The sequence below is a fragment of the Doryrhamphus excisus genome, linkage group LG23 (genome assembly GCF_037039965.1).
Source record: "Doryrhamphus excisus strain RoL-2023G ecotype Guam linkage group LG23, RoL_Dexc_Guam_v1.1, whole genome shotgun sequence".
NCBI classification, from domain to species: Eukaryota; Metazoa; Chordata; class Actinopteri; order Syngnathiformes; family Syngnathidae; genus Doryrhamphus; species Doryrhamphus excisus.
In genome coordinates this window covers 4344978-4357343 of record NC_136379.1, presented here as the reverse complement: position 1 = coordinate 4357343, position 12366 = coordinate 4344978, and the positions used below count along the sequence as shown (strand labels likewise).

General features: G+C 43.3%; 1 protein-coding gene across 3 annotated transcripts in view; it reads left to right on the top strand.

The window, feature by feature from the left end:
• The window catches only part of ppargc1b (peroxisome proliferator-activated receptor gamma, coactivator 1 beta), a 95219-nt gene extending 84516 nt beyond the window's left edge, over nucleotides 1-10703 (top strand). For all 3 annotated transcript variants that reach the window (XM_078788400.1, XM_058064353.2, XM_078788401.1), the window contains exons 6-12: nucleotides 957-1005; nucleotides 2838-2896; nucleotides 2974-3568; nucleotides 3968-4025; nucleotides 4196-4314; nucleotides 4404-4531; nucleotides 5302-10703. In XM_078788400.1, the coding sequence (XP_078644526.1) occupies nucleotides 957-1005; nucleotides 2838-2896; nucleotides 2974-3568; nucleotides 3968-4025; nucleotides 4196-4314; nucleotides 4404-4531; nucleotides 5302-5393 (1100 nt within the window). In that variant the 3' untranslated portion in view covers nucleotides 5394-10703. The remainder of the gene's footprint in view (nucleotides 1-956; nucleotides 1006-2837; nucleotides 2897-2973; nucleotides 3569-3967; nucleotides 4026-4195; nucleotides 4315-4403; nucleotides 4532-5301) is intronic.
• The last annotated feature ends 1663 nt before the right edge of the window (nucleotides 10704-12366 follow it).

Sequence of the window (12366 nt, the reverse complement as noted above, 5' to 3'; positions counted from 1 at the left end):
ACTTTGGTCATTTTAACCAATCAGAAGCCTGAAGAAAGCAATTTAGGGAAAAGACACAACAACAACGGCAAATGGAGGAAAAATCCGTCATACATTAGACTGATTTTGCAGTATAGTAGCTCCCTTCTTTTCCGGGTATCCCATTCCACGCTCCTGACATTCCTCACTTGCAGCATACTCCAGGTTTTAGGAATATATGCTTCACACACTTATTAAATACATTTTGAATTGTCAAACATACAGCTACTCGCCACAAATGAATTTATGAACACATGGATGCTGGGAAGAAATAAGTCACAAAGTATAACTATGATGCCTTCAAGGACCCCCGAAAAAGTGTGACAACTCTACAATTAGCAAAAAAAAAACATTATAAGTAAAGCATAAAGAGATAAACATGTAAAAATTGTGTAGACAGCTACATGTATTCCTTACATTTTACCTGTATTATCATGTATTTATAAATTATTAGCATGAATGAGATGTGTTTACCAAAATACCCAAGATTGCAGGCTCGCCACATTTGAACATACATTAATTAATAAATCATGCTGGTTGAATACAGCCTATTATGAGTACAACGAATATACAAATTGAAGCTAATTGTACATATTTTTGCCTAAATTAAGCATAAAATATAATAATAAATAAAAAAATATTAAATGTACGGAAATTATTTTATCGTGATCGGGCCTGCAACTAATTAAGTGTGATAAACGAGGGATTTCTCTATTCCTTCACTATAAAGTTAACAAAAAATGAGTAGAAAAGGATATGTCGGGTTTGTAACATTTATGGACCGGTTGTGTAAATGTGGCTTGTTCTTACACTGAATCTTGATGAAGATGTGAGTCACGCGTGAAGAGGACGGCCGCCCACACTCGTGTCCATCAGTCGTCTTCTGAGCGAGGATCTAATTTAACGCTCAAATTGACTTGAATTTTTTTTGTTGACAGAAAAGCGAGCCTGCCTGTGTCTGCCTCTGAACGCCAACAAGTCCACAGGGTGAGAATCTACATGCTGAACGTTCTTTGTCATGGCTGTCACGCTCTTGGCAAACATTTTCCATGCATACTGCAGTAGAGGTTTTTTTTAAAAATATTTGTATTCCGTGTTTGCCGTCACTTGGAACACAGCAGAAGCAGACAGATTGTCACCAAAGTGAGAACAGAAGCATGACTTCCGTAGTTTATTTATCATCATAGTATGTTCTTGAATAATTACTGTGCACCCCAGGAAGAAAAGGTAAAGCTAAACTAAACAAACTCAACATACTACTCCACGACCATTAGCTATGCTAGTCCAGTCAGAGATTGGTAGCAATAGCATTAGCGCCATTAGCATTATATCTACGTAATGTCACAAAACATTGAAACAGCAGCCAACACAACAAAAAAACACAAAAAAGGAACAACCACATTGTTAAATGAATACATAAACATTACGCCTTCACCCACATTAATTAGAATAAACCAGTCAGGGATCTTGTTTGGTAGCAATAGCATTAGCACTATTAGTAGTATATCTACGTAATGTAACATAACATTGAAACAGCAGCCAACACCACAAAAAAACACAAAAAAGCAACAACCACATTATTAAATTAATACAAATGAATACATAAACATTAGGCTTTCACTCACATTAATTAGAATAAGCCAGTCAGGGATCTTGATTGGTAGCAATAGCATTAGCACTATTAGCAGTATATCCACGTAATGTCAAATAACATTGAAACAGCAGCCAACACAACAACAAAAAAAAACACAAAAAAGGAAAAACCACATTGTTAAATGAATACAAATGAATACATAATTATTACGCCTTCACTCGCATTAATTAAAATAAGTCAGTCAGGGATCCTGTTTGGTAGTAATAGCATTAGCACTATTAGCTTTGCGGATTATCACCTTCAAATATCTTAGAAACACTGCTAAATGTCACACATGGAGATATATGAAGTATTAATTTAACAATATGGGTATTGTAGTTGTGTTTAAAGTGTCTTAGTGTGATGTTAGCTGCTGTAAACATTTTTTATGCTACATAAACCAAGATGGCCACCGTGGCTTTGTCACGGTCAGTAAAGTTAATAACTTAGTGCAGTGTTAATTACAGCAAGTGCAGGTTAACACATTAAAAGCAGGATTATAATGTAATATAATATCATAATAATGTCTAATTTATGATGACAAGGTTGTTGTGTTCTGTTTTTAGTGCACATTCGTTTGCCATCCGTTGTCATTTCTAACCCCTACCAGATTAAATTCTCAGATGCTTAATGAATCAGATACCGGCTGCTTTATTCCGATTGTAATCAGCGGCAGACGGAGCCTCCTTGCCGCTTTTCCACATTAACCTCCCAGCCGTGCCGCCTCCGTTCCTGGAACGTGTCCAGCTCGGTCCGGTCACAAAGCCAAAGAGTGGTTTTCCTCTACAAGCTGCTGGCGTGGCTCCATCCTTCACATTAGGCTGCCTTTTCAAGTGCCCACCGTTTTCTTATTTATTTATGTATTTATCTATTCCCGCGTTGGCTAGGGAGGCTAAGTAACGTTCCGCCTCAAGCCAATCCACTCGGCACCGCTCCCAACCGGTGCAACGGACCCGAGCGCTCCAAAAATAGAACAGAGAAGAATGGCGGGCGAGGACGGTGACTGCATATGGCGACGGTGATAAGAACTGAAGCGGGCTGAGAGACACCAGCAGCACACACAGGGACAAACACATCAGCCAAAAGTCTTTTTTGGAATAGGTTATGCATACCGAGTGACTGGGAACACAATGCAACATGACACAGCCATCTTATATGTCTGCTTTTTTCTTTCTCATGATTGAAGAGAGTTCAGCAGTAAGAGCTTCGAGCAGACGCTGAGCGTGGACCTCTGTGGAACTGCAGGTACATTGTCATGGCCGCTCCCATTGAACAGTATAGAAGTTTCTCTTTTCAAGAGTTCTCGCCTGTATCATCTGTAGGTCTGACCCCGCCCACCACGCCGCCCCACAAACCCGTAGAGGATGAACTCTTCAAGCCAGCAGAGGCACCAAAAGCCGGTAATGGCGACGGCAGCGAGGCAGGCGGCGAGTCCGTCCAGTCCTCTGTGAGCAACCATGCCGGAGTCAAAGGCTCCTGGCTCAGCCGCGCTCACCAACGGAAGCTTCCAGAGCAAACGGAGCTCTACGCCCAGCTGCGCCGCATGGGCCAAGCCGGCGACAGTGACACCTGTCGCAGTTTTGGCGACCACGACTACTGCGCTCTGAGCCTCGGAGAGAGCCGCAAGCGAAGCATGGCCATTCTGGGTGCCATGCTACAGGTGGAACCCAAAGCGGGCGAGCAGGGACCAGCGGAGGCAAACGGGAAAGACAGTGGCAAGATGTCAGACGACAAAGAGCCTGAAGAGCAGCAGCAGACTGTGGTGACGTCATTGCCGCCGCCGCCACCCGAACACCAGTCCTTGGACACCACGCCGCCGACCTCAGAGGAAGAGGCAGAGCCCTCATCTGGGTCCCGCTCGCCCTCACCGACTCTCCATCTGTGTCCGGACTCCCCTGCCAGCAAGACCGACTCTAGGTAACGTCATCACCACAAATGGCATATCATGCTATTGTAGAAATGATCTGTTCCAGGGTCAAACTGTTTATTTACAGTGGATGAAACTGCAGTTCACCAGTTTCACCACTAGGTAGAGCAACTGGAATCTATTCTTGTGTGTTCTTTATGAGCTGTTTGGTCGCTCAGGTGTGGTTCAGGTGCTAATGTTTGAAAGAGGAGACAGAATGTAAAGCAATGATTAAAGCAGATGTTAGAGCCGTCAGGATGAAGAGCAGAGCCAAGCAGAAGAGCCTCCAGCTGCTGCAGCTATGTTCTGTCTGTTCCATGTTCTCTCCTGCCTCACGCTGCAGTTTTTACTTTTTTTTTTGTCCTTTTCTCCTTTGCTCAACCCTCCCTCCTCGTCTTCTCTCCTTTCAGTGAAAACTCTGAGATCTGCCCCGACGACGAGCAGCGAAGCAGAGCCAAATCTGACGAGGTACACTGTGTTCTTGAGCTCCTCTCTCGCTACGCCGTTGTTGTGTTGCGTATGTTGAGACGCCGTCTCTGCGTGATATGCTCACCTCAACGCTCCTTCAGCCTCCCACGTCCATCTGCACTCCACAGTGTCCTTTGTCCTGACTGTTGCCATGGTTTCCTTGTTGCCAGGAGAACTGTCAGGTGTTTTACATCCACAACCTGCCCAGCAGCATGACCCAGAACATGTTGAGGAAGCGCTTTCAGGTCTTTGGCAAAGCGGAGGACTGCAAAGTCATCATCTGCAACGAGTAAGCTGCTTCAGCCAGCAACTTTTTCAAGCCCCCCCCCATCGGCACTAGTTCTTATGACACGAGTCAATTCCGCTGTGTGACTGCAGGGAGCGCTGTGGGGTCATAAAGATACGCCAGTCCGGGATTCAGAGACATCGAAGGGAACGTGAGAATGTTTTCCAGAGCGCGCCTGCGAGCCTGCGGAGACTGACGAGGAAGCGCTACATCGACCTTGGTAACCACGACTCTTGTAGTAAATGTTATACGCAATAATCCCTTATTTATCGTGGTTAATTGGTTAGAAATGATAAATCAAATCAACTTTATTTGTATAGCACTTTTCCTGCAAAGACATGCAACACAAAGTGCTTTACAGAATTAAAAACAATTAACACAATTAAAAGGAAAAACAAATACTAAGAAAGCCCCTCCCTCCCACCCTCCATACTAGACACACACACACACAATCACACAGAGTAGGGAGACATGGCATGGCACTGAGGATCAAGGAAACGCCACCTTTGGGGCCGTCCACACTGGGAGGAGCCGCAGGCCGTGCCATCGGGGGACCAGCACCCGGGCCCCCCGACTCCGACAGACGGGCGGACCCCCACATTAAAGGGAGGAACCCCCAGCCGGCTGGGTCGAAGGGACTCAAGGATGGCACCCCCTCAGCAGACCCGACACAGCCCCCAGTGTGGAGGACCGCCCCTGAGGAAATACTGGAGTTAAAAGCATAAAATAGGACTAAAAGTGAATTTCATTCTCATTTATCAATAGAAAACCTGTTTTTAACATGATAAGAGCCCTCTAGACTTGATATAGCACCCCTATAGTCACCTTTACACTCAAATTACCCAAAATAGTGAGAAAATAAGACATCTTAGAAATAAATAAGACATAATATAGACTCAGATGTTAGAAATGGGAATTCCTCAGGTTAGCTGACTTGGACTTTCTGTACACAAGGCTAACATTAGGCCCCTCCCATCTGTCTACTTTCAGACGAAGCGGGTCCGGGTCCCATCAAGAGCAAGTACGACGCACTGGACTTTGACACTCTGCTGAAGGAGGCCCAGAAGTCTCTGCATCGCTGACAGTCCAGCCTTAGTAACACTGCAGTCAACAGGCTCCGCCCTCAAGACACGCCTACTGGAACCTCCGTGCAAGGCGACCTCGCAAAGATGTTTACATTTTTACCATTGGAATAACGCAATGAGAAGAACCTTGATTTGTTTTTTTTAACACCCGGAGGATTCTGCTCAACGTGGAGGAGAGACAATGGCAGGAATAGGACTTTCAAATTCGTATGCCACAAAGCTGCTTCCTGTCTGTGTTGGTGACATCAGCGCCCAGCCGCGGGTGGGTCGGTGGGTCGGTGGTCGAGCGGGCCTGAGAGACCTCTGTAGCAAATCCTTGCTAATGTCGCGTCCGTCGGTCCTCGTGGTGTGTTTCTCTGCGCGTGCGTGCGTTCTTTGTGTGTGTTCTCTGTTCAATTTGTTTGGTGAAAAGAAAATAGCGGAAAAAAATAACTTCCCTTTTCCGGATCGCGTTTGTGCGGTTGAGGCAAAACTGCAGTCGCCGTAAACGTGAGTGGTTGTGTAACCGCGTTTAAAAAAAACAAAACAAAACAATAACAATAACACAAAAAAAAATACCCGCTTTGTTGGATGTTTCAATTTTTAGAATCGTCGTGTGTGTGTGTGTGTTCCGGACAAAGAATATAACGTTCAGTGTAATCGGTTGATAAAGTTTACAATTCTAAAATGAAAAAGAAAAAAACTTTTTTTTTCTTTTTTGTAATTGTAGTGCTTCCTTGATTTGATCTATGCACTGTCAGGAGCTTTCCGCTTGCCTCCTCTTTAACACGCCCCCCCCCAATAACGCTTATCTCTTACCCCGCTATTATGGAGGCGCCCCCTATTGGCTGCTGCTTGTCATGTTTGCAACAACAGAAAGACCCCGACTGGAATGTGGGAACGCTTCACTTCCAAAACTAAGAGAAATAATGCAACAGCCTGAATAAGCAATAAGCATTTTTAGGGAAATGCATAATATAAAATACTAATAAAATAAAATAAAAAAAAATCAAAAATAATATCAGAACGGCAGGAAGTGAACAAATTAATTCCCTAACAGTTACTGATTGTAAAAGTACCAGATGGAGGGGTAGGATTTAATAAGCTTTGCTTCTTCCTACTCCTTTTGGACATGTGGAACTGTGAACTGATTATGTGATGCATTCAATTGTAATCTGATGCATGTTCAAATGAAATTAAACCATTACCATACATTTTAAAATACAGTTTTACACATTAAGGAACAATTAGAGGCATATTGTATACAGTATTGTACTGTGCTAATGTGTTAAAGTACTGTTAAAGTACTAAGAGTTTTAAAGTGTTTAAAAGAGTTTTAAAGAAACAGCAAAAATAAGATTGACCAATGTTAGGTTCCATTTGTAGGTGAAAGGAAATCAATATTGGCGTGATCCATTCCCACTTCCAGGGCGGAGGGGGTTGCTCTCTGCTGTGGTCATGTGACGTACGTCACTCGGAGGCTGCAGCCTGGCCACACTCCGCCCATGCAACAGTTATTGTTTACATTTGGACTGCAGCCTGCGGTGCTCTGATGGGGAAAAGCGTTGACAGGCGTACGAGAGAGACCACGCCCCTCCCTGACCTGACCCCACCCCCTCAAATGTGACTTCCTTTTGTCCAATTGGAATGTATTTGTCATTCTGAATGTAAGCAGCGTCTTTCCCCATCGGTGGCCCGCCCAAAGACCGACGAGCTTTGACACGCGGCCAGTAAGGGGCGCCGTGACAAGGTGGGGACGGGGGCATCCGATATGATATCCAGGCAAAATAGCGAGAGGGGCGGGGCTTAGTGGGTACCGAGTCGGGAGGTGTCAGCTGAGTATCTCTACCTCACATCCATACACCGATGCTCTCGCAGTCGTCCTCGTGGTGATGGACCCCGCCCCATCCTCAATTTAGGGGGACGGCGGGTGCATGTCTCTGTCCTCCCCCTTAAGTGTGTCCTCTGTCTTGGCGTCCTCGTGTCTGTCTTGGTGTCTTCGTCTTCTTGTCGGACACTAAACGAGGAGGGGGTCGGGGGCTCCTCTCCTCTCCTCGCCCAATAGGACCTGTGCGGGTTGGAGGCCCCTCCCACTTGTCTATCTAATCAACACACACACATTGAATGTTTACATCACTCTCCTTTGACTTTATTAGGAACGCACACTAAGTACAAACGCGCCTTATTCAGTGTTTCCAAAATGCGTAGGAAAGAAGGAACGAAAGGCCAAAAAGCTATTTAGTGCTATACATACTGACGGGACGAGCGAAACAAACTGAATGCCTGTTTGTGCTTAGTATGTATACTACTAAACGCTGGTTTACATATTCCAAACAAATATATAACATGTACATAGCACTATGCCTCCTTGTAAGCTATATCGTGTCTTTTGTTTCGTACGCGGTGGCAGGTGGGCGGGCGGGTGGACGCCAAGGGAACGTGAAAAACGGCTTCACGCAAGAATCCCGTTAAAAACAAGGAAAGTCCATCGGGTTCCCGAACTTGATCAAGAGAGACATATAAATCGTACCCAAACACCACACCGACTCAAGTCCGTCATAGGCAATAGTCAATGGCAAAGAACATCGCAGATATTCGTTTATTATATTCATTCATTCATTTTCTACCGCTTTTCCTCACGATGGTCGCAGGGGGTGCTGGAGCCTATCCCAGCTGTCTTGAAAAGACAGCTTGGAAGACTTGATAATTGTTTATTAAACATTGGGTTTAACATTCTGTAGACATTGGTAAGGTAAACTGTCCATCACTCAAATATCATTCTCTTCAAGCAAATAATTTCACAAAATATCATTGTGACTAACATCCATCCATCCATCCATTTTCTATACCGCTTATCCTCACGAGGGTGGCGGGCGTGCTGGAGCCTATCCCAGCTGTCTTCAGGCGAGAGGCGGGGTACACCCTGGACTGGTGGCCAGCCAATCACAGGGCACATATAGACAAACAACCATTCACACTCACATTCATACCTATGGACAATTTGGAGTCGCTAATTAACCTAGCATGTTTTTGGAATGTGGGAGGAAACCGGAGTACCCGGAGAACATGCAAACTCCACACAGACAGATGGCCGAGGGTGGAATTGAACCCTAGTCTCTTAGCTGTGAGGTCTGCGCGCTAACCACTCGTCCGCCGTGCCGCCCATTTATTATATTCATTTACTTGCCGTTTGGGAAACCCTGCTTTTGGACCATCACGCTACAAGGTTCAATTCCTTTGCTCTCTCGGGGGAATATGTTTTTAATATGTTTTTCCTTGTCTTTCTGTGTTTTTAAGAAGCAATTTGAGATGCAATATGTCAGGGGTGTCCAAAGTGTGGCCCAGGGGACATTTTAGGCCCAATTTTTCCGGCCCTCAGCATGGTGCAAAACTAAGATGCTATAATAACGAATGAGTACATATTGGTTTTAGCATTTTTAATGCACAAAATACACCCGGAGTCATTTTTTTTTTGAGGGGGGGGATAAAACTTGGACACCCCTGTGGTCTGTAATAATGAAAGCCGCTGTAGGCGCAAACAGGACGAATGTGGTGCAGCGAACACGTGTACAAACAAAATAACCACGTCATCGTAGCGACACGGCGACCTCGACAGATCCAATGTATCGCCACGAGTCGATGTCGCCGTGACGCTAGCTAGCAAAGGATTGCAGGAGGCAGGAGAAGCAAGTTGTGGCGCCGTTAGCCTTCACGCTAAAGAAATCCCAGCCATCTGAAAGGGGCGTGTCCGAAACCGGGAAGTACTTTTACTTTGAAGTATCGCCAACGCACTTATGATCACAACTTGTGTGTAACAGCATCACACCTGGCCATCCGGCAGAATGCAGCTTCTGGTCTTTATAACCCTTAAGGTTGCTATGGTAACTCCTATACAACACTGGTGACAGTTTCTAGAGGAACTTGATGTACGAATTCAAACCATGAGCACTTCAGTGGCAAACTTTGGCACCGTTTGAAAGCTAGCACTTAGCCCTTCCATCGGTACATACATGTTTGGACACCCCCCTGTAAAATGTAAGCGTCCTATCCCACGTTATTGAGAATGTGTGCTGGGATTTCTGCAGCGTCCCCCGCTAAGATGGCGGACATTCACCATGGCATTGTGTCATCATGGCAAGCCTTAAAATCAACAGGAGGGACGACGCTGCTCTTTAGCTTTTACTCTTCAACAGCCCTCCAATCCAACGTGGTTTATTCCACATAGCAATTCTAACTTTTTTCAATAGCCATATTATAAAAGGTATATACATATATATATGAATATATATATATTTGTGTGTTTGTGTAGATATCTAGATGATTATATACTTTCTTATAGAAAACTTTGATGTTGACCATTTTCCTCAGTGTCACATATTTCAGTGTAATAATAACACTGTCCACTTGGGCGAGCTACTGGCACGCTTCAAGGCAATGAATCCAAATATTAATGATAATAATAATAATATATATAATTATACTAATCACAGCTTCCAAAGGGAAAAGACCCTGGCCAGAATGCAATACTTTCCACTCCTCGTTTGGGGAAAAGTGGGAAAAGGCAAGAAAACCAGAAAAAAAAAACTTGACAGGCAAGTTGACCAAAAATCAAATCAAGATGGCGGCTTTCTTGTTTTGTGTTGCCGTACCATGGCCCGCTAAAACTTTGATTTACGTTTTTGTACTATTTTTCTCATGGTTTGAAAAAAATGTCACAATGTCACATTTCAGCATTTGAACACACACACACAAAAAAAAATTCAAAGATGTCAAAGAGCACTTGGTAGGCAAATAAGTGAGCGGATAGAACAAAACACTTAAAAGGGCAAACGTTGTGTTTTTACATCTAATGACTATCAAACTCACGTGATTCTTTTTTAACATAGTTTTTGTTAAAACAAACGAGAAAAATACTTGTAGTGAGATTTTATATTTTTACATTTGTTGGTTTTATTTTTTATTTATGCGCCACTTAGTTTGGATGTCTTTTAAGGTATTTTTTTTTCCTTTGGCTTTGTGTGATTTCATGTCTGGAGAATGTGGAGACAAAAGGCATTTCAGTATTTTTGAATTGTTCAAATCTAGTTTCATAGAAGCGGAAGTATCTGATGTTATAAATTATATTTTAATTCATGTAAATAGTTTAAAACAGAAGACTATGGCTTCCTTTTAAACTGAATACATTTCTCTTCAGAGATTGTTTACATTATGAAACTGTAGAGATGTGCTCCTCATATACTGTATAAAGTACATACTATATTCATTGATTTGCCTCCAAAAATAAAACCCTAATGAACAGTCACTTCTCTGGCATTTCATTGAATGTATTATTTGATTCTTTCACACTTGAGTTAACTTTATATGGTCAGAATTTGTAAATTCTGTGCAATCAACATAGAAATCCAAAATTCCCAGTGTCACACAATGCATCACCGCAAGCCACGTGACATCGCTCTCCTCCAATTGGTCAGCGGTGGGCGTACAGAAATGGGCGCCAGGTCGTAAACAGGAAGAAGTTCTGTCTTCGAGGTGAGTGATGGAGAACTTGTTGTTGTTTAGCTGTTAACTATTTTGCTGCTTCACCAAGTTAATAATTTCAACTTCATATAAATACCAAATACATAAGGACTTTGAAATATGTTGCCCATCTGTTATATGTATGCGACAAAGACAGCGGTCCATTCCAACCCCCCCCCCGCGAATGAAAATATAATGGACACGCTCATAAAAAACGCCCCAAAACTCTCAATTTCCACATTAATATTCCTCTCAAAAGTTAATTAAACAAATTCAGTTAATAAATAAATTAATAAATAAATTCAGTTGTCCACAGTCAATTGTAGGCATTAAGAGTATTGTCTTTATAAAACGTAGTTACACAACATCACGTCTTGTCCAATCATTTTCTAGCTAGAAAATCACTGTGAATTGACTTGTGAGACAGCGCCCTCTGCTGGATTCATAGTTGAAGCACGCCATAAAACCACTTCCTGTTTAAGGTACCATAATTACAAATACATATTTCATTCATTCGTTTTCTACCGCTTTTTCCTCACGAGGGTCGCGGGGGTGCTGGACCCTATTCCAGCTGTCTTCGGGCGAGAGGCAGGGTACACCCTGGCCAATCACAGGGCACATATAGACAAACAACCATTCACACTCCACCCCCAACTTACCATTACTTGATGCCGCGGCCGCTGCCATCTTTTGAATCTGAGTGACGATGCATCGACGTGCCGTTTTTGCGTCAACGTATTCTGTGTGTCGTCCCGCCCTAATATATATATTTAGAATTTAACGCAGAGGAAATAAGCTATATTGAATATCCTGCAGTGAATGGACTAGAGTATACTTAAACACTGCTGCTGTTTTTTTTATTCTTATACTTTATTATTAGTAGGACATCTGCAGTTCAACAGACGTCTTCCACGATTTGACATAAATGGTGTTGGATGTAATGGTGCTGTGTTAGATGTTCTTTTTCCAAAGTGACGTGTGCATGACACTCATTCTCCAAATGTCTCCTTTAGTTGACTTTACTTCAATGTGGCTGTCTCTGAGGTGTATTTTTACTCAGGAGACAAACTGCAGAGCTGGAATCCACACTTCCTGTCCTACACTCTTTTTACTTGGCCCTTCCATACACATTGACTTATGTGTACTCACATATTTACACAAACGCTGAGCAGTTTGGTTCCATTGTTCCTTCCATTCCAGCCTCAGTAAGTTGTATAGTGTTGTACTTGTACTGCGTCAGCTGTATACCGTGTGGAGTACGGCGGGTAGAGTGACTGGAGGCACTTTGAGTGGTCCTGCTGTGAGACAAATGAGGATGCTTCTTGGCTGCATACATTAAGGACGAGGAATGATGAAAAAGGTCACATCGTGACGTTCCCCTGAGATCAAATTTCCTCTCCAGCATGTTGGTGTCACTTTAATATCCTTTTGTCTTTGAAAGGCCATCACAATAAAAAGTACTTTTTAAAACTGT